The sequence below is a fragment of the Furipterus horrens genome, unplaced genomic scaffold (genome assembly GCF_987537825.1).
Source record: "Furipterus horrens unplaced genomic scaffold, mFurHor1.1.pri manual_scaffold_1, whole genome shotgun sequence".
NCBI classification, from domain to species: domain Eukaryota; kingdom Metazoa; phylum Chordata; class Mammalia; order Chiroptera; family Furipteridae; genus Furipterus; species Furipterus horrens.
Genome location: NW_028327171.1, coordinates 7,921,457 through 7,940,829, shown reverse-complemented (window position 1 = coordinate 7,940,829; position 19,373 = coordinate 7,921,457). Strand labels below are relative to the sequence as shown.

The 19,373-nt window shown below is 47.1% G+C and overlaps 1 protein-coding gene across 3 annotated transcripts; it reads left to right on the top strand.

Moving 5' to 3' along the window:
* The first annotated feature begins 3,577 nt into the window (after positions 1-3,577).
* Positions 3,578-18,328, top strand: ZBTB21 (zinc finger and BTB domain containing 21). 3 transcript variants are annotated; one of them, XM_090271893.1, is made up of 4 exons: positions 3,578-3,661; positions 9,486-9,553; positions 13,651-15,242; positions 15,840-18,328. In XM_090271893.1, the coding sequence occupies exons 3-4, from the start codon at positions 13,664-13,666 to the stop codon at positions 16,832-16,834; spliced, it is 2,574 nt and encodes an 857-aa protein (XP_090128019.1). In that variant the 5' UTR covers positions 3,578-3,661; positions 9,486-9,553; positions 13,651-13,663; the 3' UTR covers positions 16,835-18,328. The 3 variants fall into 3 exon arrangements, with proteins under 3 accessions (XP_090128019.1, XP_090128014.1, XP_090128018.1); XM_090271888.1 differs by having other exon boundaries at positions 13,651-18,328; XM_090271892.1 differs by lacking the exons at positions 3,578-3,661; positions 9,486-9,553 and adding an exon at positions 12,350-12,404 and having other exon boundaries at positions 13,651-18,328.
* The last annotated feature ends 1,045 nt before the right edge of the window (positions 18,329-19,373 follow it).

The following is a 19,373-nucleotide window of genomic DNA, read 5'->3' as shown; positions in this document are numbered from 1 at the left end:
TCTCCCAGCTGACAAACTGGGCAAATTTGGACATCTCCATACACCTTCAAATGAAACAGATGGTTAAGAAAACCACAGGTGATTAAAAATTTCCGTTCCCCAAAATGTAGAGGCTTAGGCTTGTAAACCCATATAGAACCCCCCTCCCCCAAGTTATGAAAGGGCTGTGTTTGTTTGGTACAGGAAATGCGAACAAACTAGTCTTATAGTGTTACCAATACCACAGGATCAGAACCGAGGTTCTGAGGGGAAAGTGGCCACCGAGAGCAGCCCTGGCGATAGGCCCAAAGCTCTGAGAATACACAGGTTATGAGGCATGACTCTGAGCTCGGGCGCCCACAAGCTAGTGCGAGGTTGGCTTGCAAGCAGCCAGTGACAGATGTTGGCAGAGCGATGGAAGAACAGAGGCAGGAGGCCTTGGACTGGCTCTTGGAAGAGCCATCAGACCTGCTAGGAGACTGAGCAGGCAAAGGGCATCCGAGTTAGTGCCTGTCCTAGCCACGCATGGCTGGAATTGGCGAAGGGGCGTGGCAGAGAGAAGCCATCTCAGCTGTGCAACCTAGGCCACCCTGGCAGACATGAGATTTGCGTTTAGAAAGATAATTTGAACCTGGCTGGTGTGGCTCAGTGGACTGAGCGTCAGCCTGCGAACCAAGTGTCGCTGGTTCGATTCCCAGTCAGGGTGCATGACTAAGTTTGCACGTCAGGTCCCCAGTTGTGGGCACGAGTGAGAGGCAACCACACAGTGATGTATCTCTCCCTCTCTTTCTCCTTTCCCCTCTCTCTCTATAAATAAATAAATAAGCAAACAAGTTAATTTAAAAAAAAAAGATAATTTGACTGAAAGCAGACTGGAGGAGAAGGAAAGGAGCAAAACCGAAGCAGGGACTTGGTTGAAGAGCTACAATGATTAGCCAGAGAACATGGAGGCCAGAAGCAGGTGAGGACAGATTTAAGGGGCCATTTAAAAGATAGATTGATAGGACTTAGTGAATAACCATCGAACGTCTGCCTTGGGTAATGGGGCAGACAGCAGCCCCATTCAGTAGGACAAAAACTGGGAGGGAAGAACAGGTAAAGCGAAGACAGCAGACAGGAAGCTTAGCTGTGAGTTTGCTGAGTGAACAGTGTGGGTTACCCAGATGGGGCTGCCCAATAAGAAGCTGGCTATAGAAATGTTGGGAACTGTGTGTAAATAAAAATACTCATGTGATGCTAGCAAACCTGGTAGGATGCATCTGTGTATGGATAATACTCCATAAAAACGCGTAGTGCTCCTTCCACAGGCCAGGCAACACGCTGGGCCCTGGACAAGCTGAGGTAGGTGAGAGGGGACTGGCAGGCTGGGAGGACAAAACAGTGATTTTGAGTTCCTGCCTCATCCTTTTCCTGTATGACAAACCTTCTCACAGCCAGAGTCTGGACATTTAGGTAAGGATCTGAGCTTAGGATGCCCACCCCAAGTCCCCACTTTGGTTTTCTCAGGGCTCCTTAGAGTTGAGCCCATGGAAGGTTAGTGACCGCCACCCCTACCACCTTATACGTAATAGATTCTTCCACCCTGCTATCTCCGTATGGCAACAGAGAGCCATCAAAAACATAAGCTAGGGAATGGCATACCTTTTACTTTTTCTTTAAATCCCTGACTGCAATATGAGGGTGGATTAAAAGGGAAAGGCCTGGAGGCTGAGGAAGTAGTTACAAAGTTCTTGGGGTAGAAGGTGGTTATGTTACCAGAGAAACATTCAGGAGGTTGACGGACAGGACTTGGTGACAGGTGAACACCCGAGAAAAAGAGGGGCAGAGATGGTGCCCAAGTCTTCTAGCTCAAGCGGCTGGGCTCATGTCCCAGGGATGGCTGAGACGGTGTCATGAAGCGAGAGGGCCATGCCAGAACCTTGCGAAATCCAAAGTGTGAGGCCGATGCGGGCAGAAGAGCCAACCCAGGAGCCCGAGAACCAGGGTCAGGTGAAAGGGAGGGAATCCTGGGGAAGGAGGCATCACTAAGCTAGTCGATTTAAAAAAGGAATTGGTAGGGAGTCACAAATCAAAGAGGCCAACTGAAAGGGAAGGGTTTCTGGGGTATGTAGCAGTCCAGTCCCTTTTAGTGAAAGCCCTAAGGGCAAAAGTCTGATGGTGTGGCTGCAGGTGGAGACAGCGGGAAAGTGATGCAGGTAGGGGAGGTTGTTTTTAGCATGCAGTGCCGTCCACTGGGAACAGGAAAACCCAGCTGATGGCTCTGGCTGTTGCTGCTCAGCTGGGTGTTGAGCTTCTCGCCTGGAACATGGGACTAACCACAAGCACTCGCCGGGCCTGAACACAGAGGACCCTGACACCCAAGGCCCTTTGAAAGACCTGCAATCACCGCTGCATTCCGCCTTCAAGTCAAAGCCCCTTTTTGCTATACCACCTTCCAGTTCAAAATAGAAACTTCTGGCGTAAGTTTCATCCTTTGAGGCTTAAAGAGTCCTTTTAAAATCAGTGAAACTATAATAACTGATCACACTGCTGGTCATTTGGAAACAAGTTGATAAAACCTAACGCAAGATTATTTCTTACACACACTCCTCAAACATTTCCTAAATTCCTTTTTCTAGGGTCATGCACATGAATTCAACTTCAAAAATATGAACATTCATTTGAAAATTAAAACATTTGAAAAATATCAAGCAACATGATGTTCTATTTAGCTTGTCTAACACAACCTTTCTTTAGTTAGTGTTTACCGTTCGGCATTCCTGTTACACTCGTTTCCTGGCTTAGATTGAAAGTGAAGTGCGTTTTCTAATGAATGGACTTGTAATCCTCATGCAAGAAAACTGTCTGAGAGGCATCCAATTAGAACTGACATTAGAGAAAATAAGTGAACTGCCCAGCGGTCATTTAGTGACTTAACTCGGTGCCTACTGAAAGGGAAGGCTTTCTCTGTGAACACGCAGCTGACGAGCACCTGTCATGGGGCTGACGATCAGAGTAACCGCCCCGATCTGTTCAAGCAGAGTAAACCGTGTCAGTGGGAGAGGCTGCTAGCGCTCAAGGTCAGCAAATCCATACCCAGCGCACCCTCCACGCGGGCTGTGACGCTTCTGTGCTCTGAGCGACCCAGCGCAGAGCCACCTCGAGCCAAGCATCACCGACTCCCGTGCCCATGACCGCTGGTGACGCCACCTCCCCCAACCCCCATGTCCCGAGCCCCGCAGCAGGGCGTGTGGAGGAGCCCCTACGCGCGGGGGCCGGGGGCGGGGCGAACGGCAGCGGCGAGCCTCCTCGCTGCGCACGCCTCCCGCCACCACCTCCCCTCCCGGGTGGGTGAGAGTGCGCAGCGGTAGCAAGGCAGGCAGTCGCTGGGAGACGGACACAGGTGCGGTCCCAGCAGACGCTGGCGCGGGAAGATTCGGACTGCAGCGCCCGCGGCACTCCAGTCGGACCCGCCCTTGCCCCGCCCCCGGCTCCGTGCACCTCCCTCGCTCCGCCCCCGGCGCCCGGCAGCCAATCACAGCACCGCGCACGTGACGAGCGCTGCTTGCGATGACCTCATCCCTGGTGTGGGATGACGTCAAATTCAAGATGGATGGAATCACAGCGGCAGCGGCAGCTGCGGCGCGCGCGAGCCGAGTGTGAGCGGAAAGGGACCCGGCGTCTGCCTCTGGGCTGAAGACCGGTGAGTAACTGTCACGCCTCTCCCCCTAGGAGAACTGCGGGGCCCCGTAGGAGGCCATAGCCTCCCCGCAAAACGGGGCCTTTCCTGACGTAACTCTGAGGTGATTTCGCTCCCCTTTTTTCTCTACCAGTGGGTTGCGGGTTCCGAGCGCTTCTGCGCCTGCGCCGGCTCCCGTCTCTCACCGAGCATGCCCCGGGCTCCCACGTAGCCGCTGTTGCCTCCACACTGCGCATGCCCCTTTCCCGCACTTGGCCTCGCCCTCGCCACTGCGCAAGCTCTGTCCCTCACTGGGCTTCCCTCGCTCGGCCAGGTGGCCCTCGGGGCGGACGCGCCCGGCCTCGGCGCGAGCTGCTGCGCTGACCTGTTGGGGCGCCTTCCGGTCAGGGGCGCGTGCTCCCGTCCCGCGCAGCCGTGGAGGCCCGGCCAGTGGCGGTTGTCCGCCGAGGGGCGCGCGAGTGTGCGTTGGAACCTGGAGGGTCAGGGGGTGCCGCACCTGCCGCAGCCGGCGCCCCTTCCCGTTGGTCCCCGCGGGCCCCGCCCGGGGCTGCCGGCATAACCGACCAACAACCCAAGTTGCCTTTGCTTTCCGCGCTGCCTCCGGGCCGGCCCTCCCCCGAACGCCGGGGGGACCTCGGAGCGCACCCCTTTTCCCCTTTTCCTCCGGGCCGTTTGGAACACCCGTTTCTCGTACCGTCCACCACCCGCCGCGGAGCAGAGCTCCCTCCGCTGGCCACAAGCGTTTCCGCTCGGCTTTCCTGGTTCCCCACTTGGGGAAGCCCCGGTCCGAACTCCGCGGCCGGGGGCGCTGGGGAAGGGGCCCTTCAGGCTCGCGGCGCCGGAGACCCCAGCCCAGAGCCTTCCACCGGCCCGAGTCCCCGGGATCTTGTAATGGGCTCTCTTCCAGCTCAGAGCGCTTATCGAGAACGAGTTCGGTAGCTCCCCGTGAAGGATGGCACCTTTGACCCGTAGGGGAGCCCCCTCTGCGCTGGCTCTTAACCCCGCTCACTGCACGCCAGCCACGGGGCTACGTGGTTCCGGGGAAGACCGTGCTGCGCCCGCGTGTTTGCAGCTTGGGGTGTGTTTAGGCAGGTTCTGCAGCGGGACCGCCCGACCGTGGGAGGTGGGGGAACGATCAGCCTCGCTCGGCGCCGCAGCGGGGGGTTTTCAGGGCAGGAGCCACCGGCCTCGCCTGCAGCGTCCGAGGCCATCGGTGTATACAGCACAGTCCGGTGATTGTCCGTAATGATGGCCCTGAGTCATCCCTGCGGAGCCCGGAGCCTGTGTTCTGCCCCTGTGCTTGTGTAAGAAGACAAGAAAACAGGTTAATCCGTCTTAGAAAGAATTCTGGGCGACCATTCTTTTTAAAACTTTTCCCTCCAGTGCTTGGGGCAAATTCCAGTGCTTGGGGCAAATTCCTCATTCATCTCTAATGACTCAACAGTCCTCACATTTAAATTGAAGAAGTATCCCTAAATATCGCTGTTAAAAAGAAAGTAGAGATTTGGGGCATCGGTTTACTTAACGGTAAACTTGATTTCATTCTTTTAACACTGTTGAGTATATGGTGTGCTTCATTCTGTGGAAATAAAAGTTGAAAGGGTACAACTCTTGCCCTCACGGAATTTATAATGTTTGTGGCAGAGCCGGGGGGGGGGGGTGGTATTAGATGTGGAACAAAAAGGGGGCTGAGTTACTGTGGGAGTCTCGGGGTGAAGAGATAACTGAAGGGACAATTTCATATGCTCATCCCCAAAGCCAATGGGGAAGGGGGAACAAATTCTCGGGCTGTTATGAGCAGGTCTGACAGGCCATAGCGACCGGATAGGAGTAGAGGTTTCTGGTTTGGGAGACCTGGTGGCGCAGCACACCGAACTGCATAGGGAGTGCGTGAGGACAAGCAGACATGGGGAGTGGGACGGGAGGGTGTGGTCATATCTGCCGTCCTGGACACGTGGGGTACCCTGTGATGGAAGTCTTCATCGGGCATCTGAGAGGCTGGAGTTCCAAGGAGAAGTCTAAGCAGAGACACAGATTTCGGAGTCGTTACCCAGTGGTAAATTAAAGCCACAAGAACTTACACACAAAACAAGGAAAGCTGCCACATGCTGAGCTCTGTAGCAGACCTGGAGCCGTAAAGGTGAGCAAGGCCAGGTCTCGAGCTTTTAGTGTGATGACTTCTCTCTGCCCAATAGATGCCTGCCCAGCCTTGTGCTAAGTGTTAGCGATACACAGGCGGGAGCTGGGGTTTCTCCTTGTAGGGACCCTCATGAAGGAGATATGAAAGCATATCACGCAGAATAGTTGTGTTATTGCAAAGAGATGAAACGGTATGGTGGTTCAGATGCCTGAGCTGCTGCTGGGTGCAGACTACTAAGCTTTATCGGAACAGCGATGTTTGAGCCGGATCTTTCTGTAGAAGTTGGTCGAGTAAAGGAAAGGTAAGAAAGATATTTTTAGGCGGTAGAAACCAGGTGTGCAAGTCTGTAGAGTGGATGGTAAGGAGTGTCCAGAAGGGTGGAGAGATGAATTGTGACCGGAGTATGAAGAATCTTGGATGCTGCTCCAGCATGTGGGTTTTATCTGGGAAGTAATAGGAAGATCAATATAATATTCCAAAGCCGAGCAGTGATGGGACAGCTTTACGTTAGGACACAAAGGCGTGATTTCCACTCCTGCATTTAATTGGAGTGTCAGTATTGGAAAATCAATAAATATTTATTGTTGTGCAAGATAATACGTTGAGCATTGTGAGAAGTGTCAAAAGAGAGAGTGAATAGATTCTCAGTCCTTGAATAGCTTACAGTTCTGATGGGGACACACAGGTGACTAACAGTGTAGGGCCTTCTGCTCTGTCTTCACAGGGCTACACCTCTCTGTGTCCCCTTCTTAAGTACACCAGCCAGATTGGAGGAGGGCTCAGAGACCTCGTTTTCACTTAATTACCTCTTAAAGACCTTCCCTCCAAATACACTTCCGTCCTGAGGTAGTGGGGGTTAGCACTGCAGCATATGAGTGAGTGGGGACAGGTCACACCGTGCAGCCCAGGACAAGAGACTTAGTTGAAACTTGAGCTGAGCTTTGAAAGATGATTAATGTTGAGCTGAGTGGCGTGCTGGGGAGGGGACAGGTGAAGTGTAGGACATTACAGGTGAGGTGATGGAAGAAGCAAGATGTGCAGGTTGTGTCTTTCAAGAGATGAAATGTCTGAGGCAGGAAGTGATCTTGGGGACGAATAAGGGGAAGAAAAAATCTGAAAAATATCTGGAAACAAAATTTACAGAGTTTTGGTGTGCATGTCTTTAAAGTTCTGCTTTTTAGCCTAATGGAGAACAATTGTTTTTATTATTTTGTTTTTAGAGTCAAGACTGGCTCTTCACTTAGATCTTATGGCTCAGTCAAAAGGTCGCATCAAGGCATTTCCTGGCCATCCTCTCCAAACCCCTCGTCATAGCACCGTGTTTATTTCCTTTGTAATACTTACGACAATTTGTATTGTGTTTTTTATTTGTTTCCTTGTTTGTCATCTGATTTACTTCACTAAAAAGTGGGACCTTGTCAATTTCATGCACCCCGGTATTTCAGGTATATCTTAACCATGCCTTGCATACCTAATAGGAACTTCCAATAAATTGCATTGATGATAGTAATGCTCACTGTGTACATCTGAGGAATGATTAAAGCTTTGCTTTAGAAAGCTCAGTGGAGCCACAGTTCATCAGGGATGGATTTGGAAGGTATGGCAGAAAGAATGAATACCACTTAGAAATATGTTAGGGACATTTAATAACAAGAAGAGAAATAGACTGGTTAGGTTGACTAGAAAAAGGAATTTATTATAAAGGTACAGGGTTGCTCATGTGGTTTAAGGAAAAGCTAAAGAATTGGAAGAACAAAAACCATGGTAACTGCAGGAATCTGTGTAGCCGGGCACCGGCAGGCTACACTTCAGGCCACTGCTGAGATAAATCAGCTCCACTCGTTTATTCCCTGTCATCTTTCTCAGACCTGTGTTCCAGAGAGAAAGTTTCTGATCGGCCTGGCTTTGGTTGTGTGCCTACCCCTGAGCAAGGGCGAACAGGCATCTGACTGTGTTCAGAGGGTGAGGATGGTTCTTCCAAAGCCAGATCAAGGGGCCTCCTGTAGCAGCAGGAGTGGCTGCCAGGCGGCCTGGCCCAGAGAGGCTGCCCTTGGCCTGGACTGAGTTACAGGGGAGCCATTGAGCTGGAGGTGCAGAGAATACACCTTCAACCAACATCAGACCTTCTATAGAGACTAGAGATGTGGTGAGATGGAATCTAAGGGAGTGAGTGACGTTACTCTCTTGAGGATCAGATAAGCAAGGCTGGCTTTGAAATCTGAGGAGCTTCAGAAATTTCTGGATTTCTCCATTGTCCCAGAGTGAGTGATGATAAGAACTAAACTCAGAGCCGGCTCCTTGTCACCATCTAATGGTAAAATCAAATGGAGAGAATCAGGGCTAAATCCAGATGTGAGGGTTGGGGGCTGAATGCGGTGTGTACCGTGTTCCAAAGTCAAATGTAGGTGCGTGGTTTCTCTAACTGTGTGCTTGCTTTTTGTTATATGCATTCCCTCTTTTTTCCCAGTGCCATTTTAGGACTACATAAGCAGCCCTCAACATCCCAGAGGATTCCGTGCCCAGAGTTCAGTTTTAAGTTAATATTTTAAATGTAGAGAGACATTTCCCTATAGAACTGGTAGTAAGGGTTCTGTGTACTAGTGTGGCAGCCAGTTTGATTTACAGTGTACCTTAGCTATAATGCCAGCGTGAGTTTTAATCTCCAGAACTTAAAGGTTAGGTTATTTTTGCTTCCTTCCCATCTTCCTTTCTGAGCCCCTTTCTCATCTCTAAGTGTCTTTTTATCCAAGTGCTTATTGTATTTGTTTTATTTTCTGTTTCTCTCCCCCAAATGTCGTGTATTCCAAAGTTGCATGCCTTCCACCTGTCCCCTTAAAAATCTTCTTGCAACGGATCTAAATTTAGTATAAAGAGGAAATTATTGGCATTGAATTAAATTATATTGAAATATGAATTCCCCACTCAGCATTTAGTATCTGAGGAATTTGAGTGATGATATGAATTAATGTTCTGGAATCCAGTTGTGAAGGACTTTGTAGCCATTCCAGGGAGCTGGCATCTCAGGCCAGACCACGACTCCTGGGAGTTTTGAAGTCCTACTAGGATCAGATAAGCGCCTCTGTAAAGTATCTGTAGTAGAAATCTGAGGAATGGAACCTGTAATGTTACCGTAATAGTCAAGCGAGCTGTGAGTCCCAAACCTTCCTGATGTCCCCACTGTTCACTCATCCACCCTCCCACCCCTGGGGCAATTAACTGCTTCCTGAAATCAGTATTATCATATATTTCCTGTGTCCTTCATCGTGCATGTCTGTCCTGCCACAGGCATGTGTGCTACTGGAGAACAGACAGCTGGCCAGCTCACTCTTCTGTTGTCACAGCATCTCTTATGATACGTGGCATGTCGCAGGCCCACGTAACTGTTCAGGAAGGGAAGGAAATAGAATGCATGCTTGCCGTATAAGAAATACTGTATGTCTTAGAACTTTCAAACATACTGCGTCTTTTGTTCATCACGAAAATCCTTTGTGACAGGTAGTGTTAGCCCCGCTCATCAGGTTAAGGAAACTACTTATATTCAAAAAGGTTGAGTGATCTTTACAAGGTTACATGTCTAATCGGTGGCAAAGCCGTGAGTTGAGGCAAGTACACTGATTTGAAAGTCCCATGTAGCTGTAACTTCCATGAATTGTTAACCATAAAGGTTCTCTCATTTTGAAATTTCAGGAAACAACATGAGATAGAAACAATTCAGGAAGAATTTGGGAAGATACTTGTGTGCTGGAATCCAAGTGGTAAGCAAGACCCAGCCCTTTTTCAGAATCTGGTTTTCCTGGGGGATTTCCTCCCAGCTTTTTCTGCCACTCGGAAAGGGGCCTTTTCTTCACATTTCACCCACTTTTCTTTCAAGGGCGCTGAGGTTTTTCCACCATGACTAAAAGTGGTAGCAGGAACACCTGCACTGATGAGTCAGGTAGAAATGAGCAAAGCAAAAGGACAGGACATGGACACATGAGAGCTTTTAAACTTACGATGCACTCTTTTATAAGCAGAGGCTGATTATTCATAATTAAAACATACATAAGAAATTGGAGTTTGATGAGCCAGCAGATTTATGGAGGAGAAAGTATACCCAGGAACAAAGCTGGCCTCATCTGGGGACCAAAGAGCAGCAAAGGCAGCAAGCTTTGAGAAATCAGGCTGCATGCATGTCTGCCGTCCACAAAGGGTTCTGCTGGATGATCTCATGACATTTAGCAGTCGTGGTTTTTCCCCCCTTTTTGCCTGCATTCTTAATGTGGCATTTTATGTTTTTAGTTAAGTTGTTAAACTCCACAGGCACACCTACTGTCATTAAAACACAAAAGTTCAAAATGTTATTTGTTTGCAGCTCCACCAGGAAAGGGGCCATTGTGTCTAAGTTTTAGTAATTGAATTAAAAGGTGAAAGCAAGGACCTCAACCTGAAGGTGAGGGGTCTGCACTGCCCTGTGTTCTCTGCCCTATTGCTCTAGACATTGTCCTGGGCTACTAGAGAGGCAGAAGAGGTCATGGTCCTCTGGCAGTCTTCGAGTGCAGGCCCAGGGCCCTCAGGCCTCTCCCCTCTCCAGCCTCCTCGCCGGCCTTCCCGTACATGTATCCTTTGCTCCAGCGCGGCTCTCTGTCTTATCTCCGTGACATGACGTTGGGCTCACTGCTCCTGTCTCTGAAACGCCCTTCACTCTTTCCTCCTGGCTCCTCCCACGTTCTTAACTCCTGCTTGTTCATGAGGCCTCTTATCCTGAATGCCTGTCCTGGCCTCCCTCTCACCTGGATCAGTGCCCATCACCTGTACTCCCGCCGTACTCTGTACACACCTGTCTGGTGCTTAGCATATTGGAGCACGATGACGGAGTGACTTGTCCTGTTCCCATGCACGACTTCACGCACCGTAAGGCAGGACCGTGCTTGTCAGATGGATATCCTTCACGTCTAGCATGTTCTGGCACATACTAGACAGGTGCCCAGCTATGAGGAGCATGTAACTTGATGACTAAGAGCCCAGGCTCTGGAGCCAGACTCCAGGCCCACTACTAACTGACCTGGTGACCTTGGGCACATTACTTGACCTCTCAGTGCTTCCATTTCCTAATTTGTAAAACAGGGACGGTGACAGTACCTAGCTCTGGTGTTTCTGTGAGAATTAAAAGAGAGAACTAGAGGCGGATGACATAGGGGTTCAGAGTATGGCCTCTGGAACCAGTCAGCTGGTGTGAGTCCTGCTCTGCTGCTTAGTCTAGGTGACCTTGAACAGATTGCTTATTCATCTGCACTTTGTTTTCTCATCTGTAAAATGGGGGTAATACCAGTACCTACAGCCGAGGATTGCTGTAAATGTTGAGTTAATGAATGAAAAGTGTTTACAGTAGTCTGTGGCAGTAAGTGTTCAGTTAGTGTATGAGTGAATACATTGGAAAATGCGTACAGTGTTTGTTTATCACGCATATCAGGAACTTGGACCGGCTTAGCCCCTTCTCAAGCAAGCAGTCTCACTGAGGTTACAGTCAAATAGTTTTAATCCCCACATAACTTTCAGGAACAGTGACTATTTCTCTTACAAGTCAGCTCTGAGTGGCTTATCTTTAATTACCGTATGTTTTCGTTCAAGATTATAGAAGCCTGTGGTTCAAGGGATTGGAAGTACCTACTTAGAGCAAAAACAGGGGTGATATTTGAAGAAAGCAAAGGAAGGAAACTTTCTGAACAATGAAAAAGGAACTGTTGACCTTCAGCATAGAGGAGCAGGGTACAGGTGGTATGTGGGGTAGCATGTGCTTCACAGGGTTCTGGGACAGACAGTCACACTCTTGGTTTAGTCTTCACACAGTTCCTTGGCCTATACTTATAGTTTCACGTTCCGTTGGTGTCTTATTTTGGATTTTCCAAAAGCAGACCATGTGACATGGGTGGGGTTAATCTAGACCCCTTACCTCTTTTTTCATACTGAATTAATCCTGCATATTAATTGCACATTTGTCAAGTACTCAATACACATGATGTTAGCTCACCTAAATTTTGAAACAACCTTAAAGGAGGCCACAGCCCGTGCCATTTCAAGTGAGGGGACCTGATAATCAGTGAGGCTAAGCGACTACAGGGAAGAGCTGGCATTTCGGCCCCAGCATCTCAGGCAGAGCCCGCATCCTGTCACTAGGTTGTGTCTTACCTTTAGATTTGAAGAGACTGTCAGTGAAATCCCAATTCAAACTCCTTAATTTAAAATTAGTGATAATTTAGTTTAGACCCAGGACAGAGTTTCCCTTGTGCTGTCATTGAACATGTGATTTGGTAAGAAAATAATACTCAGAAGACTACACGGTGTTTAGTATAAAAAAGAAAACTTTCATTCTGTAACATCTTTAACCTTTGTTAAATAGAATTAGGAGACAGTAGTAATTAGCAAATGATTTTTCACTTTCAAAATTTGTGCTTATTTTTATTTTTATTTTTGATTCTCACCTGAGGATGTGTTTTTATTGACTTTAGAGAGAAGTGGGGGCAGAAACATCGACGTGAGAGAGAGACCTCGACAGGCTGCCTCCCCTGCACGCCCTGACCGGGAGTCAAACCCACAGCCTTTTGGCGTGTGGGATGCTGCTGCAGCCAAGTGAGCTGCCCGGCCAGGGCCCAAATTCTTAGCTTTTTTTTTTTTTTTAAATTTATTTTTTAGAGAGGGGAGAAGGGAGGGAGAAGGAGAGGGAGAGGGACGTCTGTGCACAAGAGAGACATCAGTCGGTTACCTCTTGCACGCCCCCAAGTGGGGACCTGGCCAGCAACCCAGGCATGTGCCCTGACCTGGAATCGAACCAGTGAACTTTCTGTTTGCTGGCTGGCACTCAACCTGAGCCACACCAGCCAGGGCCGGACCTATTTTTAAAGGTCTGGTTGAAATGTCTATATTGCAGCTCATTGTTTACAGTTCACATTGCAAGTAAATATACCCACTTGTAGAGTAGGAAGAAACTTTCCCCTCTGGGCTCTCTGAGCTGGTCTGATAATTAAATTTACATGAGATAGATTAATAAGAGAAAATAGTGAAATTTAATTACATATATTCATATGCAAACCCCACATACATGTTCAGAGACGGGGGAACTGAGATATATGTGACATTCTGAGCTGTGGATGAGGTAAGGCATCTTGGGGGCTTCAGAGCAAGGAGGGTTATTGCAGGACAATAACAGCAGATGTTCAGTAATTAGTAGTTTGTCCTGCCATATAGGTAGGTTAGAAAGGTTATCTGATAATCTTTTTGTGGACAGAGTCCCCAATTCAGTTCCTCTAGGTTGCTTGGGGGCAAAGTTTCTCTGGAGCCCACAAGGTCCCAGTTGCCTTTAGCTCAAAGTAATCCACATACCAGAGAGACACATCTTGGGTGGCTTGTTCTGAAACTCTACACGGTAATAAAGCGGATTTCCTTTTTAGAATAGTAAACTTAAGGCATTTCGATACTTCATACTTATTTTCTGAACTAATATGAATAGAACCAAACATGAAATGGATAAGGACCCAAAATAATAAACCATTATTTTCAAATATTGCTTACTTATATACCTGCCAAGTTCTAGCAGCCTTTTTGATGATATGAAAATGCCTGTGTTATAGTCTTTAGTTTCTAAAATCCTGCAGTTTTCATAATTGGTGATCTACTTACACTGTGAGACTTTTTTGCTCATATTTTATGTGTTATTTAAATAAGGTTACTCACCCAAAAAGCTTCTGTGTGCCTATAATTTGCTAAATATTGACACCTCTGAAAAGACAGCTAATGGTTCCTGCCCCTGAGTAGCATTTCTCCCGGTGGAGCACTTTTCACTGCATTGTTCATAATAATTTTATACTTTGTGTTTCAGGTAAGACCAAGCAATGGAGGGATTACAGCATTACATCAACCCAGCACACGCCATTTCTCTCCTGAGCTCTCTCAACGAGGAGCGCCTCAAAGGACAGCTGTGTGACGTGCTTCTGATTGTCGGAGACCAGAAGTTCCGAGCTCATAAAAACGTCTTGGCTGCTAGCAGTGAATACTTCCATAGTTTGTTCACAAATAAGGAGAATGAATCGCAGACTGTGTTTCAGCTTGACTTTTGTGAACCAGATGCTTTTGATAACGTTCTGAACTACATTTATTCCTCATCCTTGTTTGTTGAGAAGGGCAGCCTTGCCGCGGTGCAAGAACTAGGCTACAGCCTCGGGATTTCCTTTCTGACTAACATTGTTTCTAAAACACCTCAAGCCCCCTTTCCAATGTGTCCCAACAGAAAAAAAATATGCATAGAGCGTGATGAAAACAGTTCTCAGAAGAGAAGCGTCATTGTCTGTCAAAGCAGGAACGAAGCACAAGGAAAAACTGTGAGTCAAAGTCCACCTGATCTAAGCCATACTTCTCGGCCTTCCCCAAGCACTGCAGTCAAGGCCAATACCAGTAAGCCGCATGTTCCCAAACCAATCGAACCACTTCACAATTTGTCACTGACTGAAAAGAATTGGCCAAAAGAGGGTTCTGTGGGATACACGAAGTCTCTTGAACGTTCTGGATCTGTGGATGATACCAGCAGAAGTAGTCTGGTGAAAAGGAATGCAGTCCTGCCTTCCACGCCTCTACAAGACAGGGAGGCAGTGGATGATAAACCAGGTGGAAGCGGGCAGCTTCCCAAAGGAAAAGCTATAGAGATGGCTCTGAAAAGGCCACGGCCACCTGTTCTGTCCATTCGAAGCTCATCAGAGACTCCCTATCTGTTGAAAGAAACTAACAGAGGAGGTGGCCTGGGCGAGGACAGAAACTTGTTATACTATTCAAAGTTGGGCTTGGTGATCCCATCCAGTGGGTCCACTTCTGCAAACCAAAGTATCGACAGAAGCGGCCCACTTGTTAAGAGTCTCCTGCGACGGTCACTGTCGATGGACAGCCAGGTTCCTGTCTACTCACCCTCAATAGATTTGAAATCTTCCCAGGGGTCACGTGCAGTGTCAGGTGAGGCACCAGGGAACGCGTTTTGTGCTTTATCTCAAAAGTCATCTTTAAAAGAGGGTGGTGAGAAACCAGCCCTGGATGATGGGGCTCCACAGCCACACCGTCTCAGGTCCTTCAGTGCTTCTCAGACCACGGAGAGGGAGGGCGCCCCCGCCGTCGCCGAGGTTCGGATCAAGACGGAGCCCCGCAGCCCCCTGGCAGATCCCTCTGACATCATTCGGGTCACCGTGGGGGATGCCGCTGTGGTGGCATCTGGCGCGAGAGACCTTTCTCTGAAAATGGAAGATGACCAAAAAGACATGAGCAGACTCCCAGCAAAAAGGAGGTTCCAGGCGGACCGAAGGCTGCCGTTGAAGAAGTTAAAAGTGGATGAGCACGGCTCCCTCGTGTCAGAAGACAACCTCGAGGAAGGCTCGAGCCCCACCCTCCACGCAGATTTTCCGGATTCTGACTTGAATAAAGATGAATTTGGTGAGTTGGAGGGAACAAGACCAAACAAAAAGTTTAAATGCAAACATTGCCTTAAGATCTTTAGATCAACAGCAGGCCTTCACCGGCACATTAACATGTACCACAACCCAGAAAAGCCCTACGCTTGCGACATCTGTCACAAGCGGTTTCACACAAACTTCAAGGTGTGGACCCACTGTCAGACCCAGCACGGCATAGTGAAGAATCCGTCACCAGCCTCTAGTTCACATGCCGTTCTGGATGAAAAATTCCAAAGAAAGCTGATTGACATAGTGAGAGAGAGAGAGATTAAGAAGGCCCTGATCATTAAGTTGAGGCGCAGCAAGCCTGGTTTTCAGGGGCAGAGTAGTTCCCCAGCTCAAGTCATCAAGAGGAACTTGAGGTCGCGAGCCAAAGGCGCGTACATTTGTGCCTACTGTGGAAAGGCCTATCGCTTTCTCTCTCAGTTCAAGCAGCACATAAAGATGCACCCGGGAGAGAAGCCTGTTGGAGGGCACAAGGTCGCTAAGCCGAAAGCGCTCGCTCTTGACGGCCCGGTAGAGAACAAGGAGGTTTTCCAGTGCCGCCTCTGTAACGCTAAGCTCTCTTCTCTCCTAGAGCAAGGCAGCCACGAGCGACTGTGCCGCAACGCCACCGTGTGCCCCTACTGCAGCCTTAGGTTCTTTTCGCCCGAACTCAAGCACGAGCACGAGCGCCAGTGTGAGTACAAGAAGCTGACGTGCCTCGAGTGCATGCGCACGTTCAAGTCCTCCTTCAGCATCTGGCGGCACCAAGTCGAAGTCCACAATCAGAACACCATGTCTCTGGCCGAAAGCTTCTCTCTACCCATCCTGGACCACAACGGTGAAGCCACCGGCCCCTCCAGGCCCCAGGCCCAGCCCGAGCCTCAGAAAGCAAACCACATGGTCACAGCGAAGGACGACAGCACGTTCAGCGACGGTTCCGAGCAAGTCAACTTCGATTCAGAAGATTCCTCCTGCCTCCCCGAAGACCTTAGCCTTTCGAAGCAACTGAAGATCCACGTCAAAGAGGAGCCTTTGGAGGAAGCGGAGGAAGCGGCACCCGAGGCCAGCGCAGCTCCCAAAGAAGCGGTTTCGAGCAAGGACCCCGACCTGTGGCCCTGCGAGAAATGCGGCAAGACGTTCACGGCGCACAAGCAGCTGGAGCGGCACCAGGAGCTCCTGTGTTCCGTGAAGCCATTCATCTGTCACGTTTGCAACAAAGCTTTTCGCACCAATTTCCGGCTCTGGAGTCACTTCCAGTCCCATATGTCTCAGGCTACAGAGAACTCAGCACATAAAGAATCAGAAGTGTGCCCTGTTCCCACAAACTCTCCATCGCCGCCACCTCTGCCCCCGCCACCGCCACTGCCCAAGATCCAGCCCCTGGAGCCCGACAGTCCCACGGGTCTGTCTGAAAACACGGCTCCAGCCGCGGAGAAACTGTTTGTGCCCCAGGAGTCAGACACACTTTTTTACCACGCCCCGCCCCTTTCAGCGATTACATTTAAAAGACAGTTTATGTGTAAACTTTGCCACAGGACATTCAAGACCGCGTTTAGTCTTTGGAGCCATGAACAAACCCACAATTAAAAGACCTACCCTTTCACCCGTAACAAAATGGGAGAGGTCTTCAGGTTTCAGCCTAAATGGTGAAACGTGTCTCATAAGAAGCAAAATATTTTTTACAAAAGAATAATAAAGATTGGGAATTGTTATGTTTGAATATAAGTTTGAGGTAAACTGATATTAATTAGTAATGTCTTTACTCAAGTTGGGAAAACTAAAAAGTACTGTGCTTCTGACCTTACAGTCACAGAACATTTGACTTCATTAATGTTGAAATTTGATTGATTTTGGTTGTTTGCATGCTTCCTCATTCCACAGTGTCAGTATAATCTTTTACCTGAGGTGGTTTTGTTTTTTTACTGATTTGCAGTTAGTGGAATACTATGAAAGGATTTCTTCTGATTATATCAGACACCTAAGTTCTAATTAAAACTTTTTGCCATGTTCTTCAGTCCAGATTTTAATCAGGAACAAGTGGAGTAGTTTGCAGTTTTGATTTAGGTCTTTAGAATACTCTAGCAATAAAAAAATGATAAACCTCAACTTTAATAAAGTTATCCTGACACTTGATAAAAAATATTTGGCATTTTGTGGTCATGTAGAACTTTTTTGTATGAAAATTGTGAGAAATTTAAATCAGCAATAGTAATACTTAGATTTCTATAAAACAAAAACTTGCTCTTGGGTCATTTAATATAATTGTTGGTGGAGGACTCGGGAAATGAAAATATTAAGATTTTTGGAAGACCTCCAAAGTCCGTTTACAAAAACTCCAGTAGCGACAGGCGTTGTAACCAAACGGCTGCATCGTGCTGTGTGCACGTCAGTTCTGAGTTCAGCCCAGCATGGGAAGGACTAAATGTTTGGTTTCCTCTGGTTTATGCTGCCACAAACCGAGAATCAGTGTATTTGGGACAACGATAACATGGCACTAATTTGTGAAATTAACAACATTAGTATAACAAATAAGTTCGGGACCTACATTTACAAAGAGTCAGTCCAGCTGCTCTGAATCCCGAGTTACCATTCACTTCCGGAGACTTGAAGCAGAGGGAGAAACGCCACACTGCAGTCTCATGTGCTTTTCAAAAACAAGATGACAGTATACAGTTTCCTACCTCTCTTTCTCGTGATAAGTTCTGTTAGAATTTGTTGGAGTTTATCGTGGTGAAACACCCGTAGTGAAAACGTTCTGCTTTAAGGCTCTGCTCCATGTTTCATAAATAGGTATGGTGAATACTATTAAGGGTCCAAAATGAGTGTCTTATTTTGGCCCATAGGGTCTGGGCTCCCCCACCTCCATATTGTATTTAAAGTTAAATTGTAATTAAAAGCCTTTCAGTAGGTGTTATCCAAAGTTCAAGGAGTTGTTTCAAAAGGTAAAATTTTTATTTCACTTGTGTGGGGTGGTTAGATAAATAAAAGTAGAAAAATTGGGGAAAATACAAAAGCTTTTTAAAAGTAGTGATATGGGTTAAGAATCCAAAATTTACTGATTTTTTACAAACTATTCTTTCAAAACAACTACTGTGACTAAGAAATAATTTTCTGAGTACTTTGGGCTCCAACAGAAAAGAACTGTCCTTGTCAGTCTTGTTACCCACATTCCGTACCAAGCCCAGGAAAGACATGTTTACTTTTCATTTGAAATACAAGCATTTTTATAAAATACTAATTGACTTTGTACATTATAGAAATTATATAGGAAATCTTGCCTTTTTTTCTTTTCATTTGAAAACTCAAAAGCCGCCAGTATTTTGAATGGTTACTTCCTATTTCTGTTCTTTCTTAAATTTGGTGGAGAAAGGGAAATAAGTTTCAGTTAATGACTATTACCATCTTTATGTTTTCTTGAAGAAACCTATGCATTTTAAAGACAAAACTAAAGCATGTGATTTTATGTCAAACATTAGGATGGATTATCGTTCATTGAGTCCATTTCCTATGTAATGTGGCATTTCTTACTCTGAACACCTTGGTGGCTGTCAACTTCAGAAGACAGTTTCTCTCAGAGTAATCATTACTACAGCTGTTCAAGTATCTAACAATTCCATGATAGACAGTATCTTGGCATTGTAATTTTACTATCCCAGGAATTGAACCTTTATTCTACTTTTTTGAGATTTTTTAATAAAGTTCATTAGTAAGAAATATTTTTGATCTAAATATACGCTCTACGAATCTGTTAGATTTTAAAAGTTGCCAGTGGTTTGTCTTGTTCACATTTTTGTCTAGGCAAGGAACATAAGATTTCAAATAAAATTTTGAACCAAAAACATTTATAAAGCAGTTCTGGTTTTTCTATTACTTTTTATACTGTATCTTAAAAGCATTAGGCTGAAAGAGTTTATTTTGGTGGTCAAAAAATAAAATATGCTTCCAGTCCTGTAACTTTTAAATGTTAAGGGGTAAATTAATGAAAGACAAGTTAATTGCTTTAATCAATAAACAAGTTTTTAAAGATTTTATCTCAGTAGACAAATACTTGGTCTAAGAGAACTTGGTCTTTCATTGTTTGCAGCTCTTTAGCAAATATATTCTTGAAAAAGTTTTCTCTGATTGT

Bases quoted from the DNA above. Each gene is read 5' to 3' on its own strand.
- ZBTB21 (XM_090271888.1), top strand. From the start codon at position 13,664: ATGGAGGGATTACAGCATTACATCAACCCAGCACACGCCATTTCTCTC.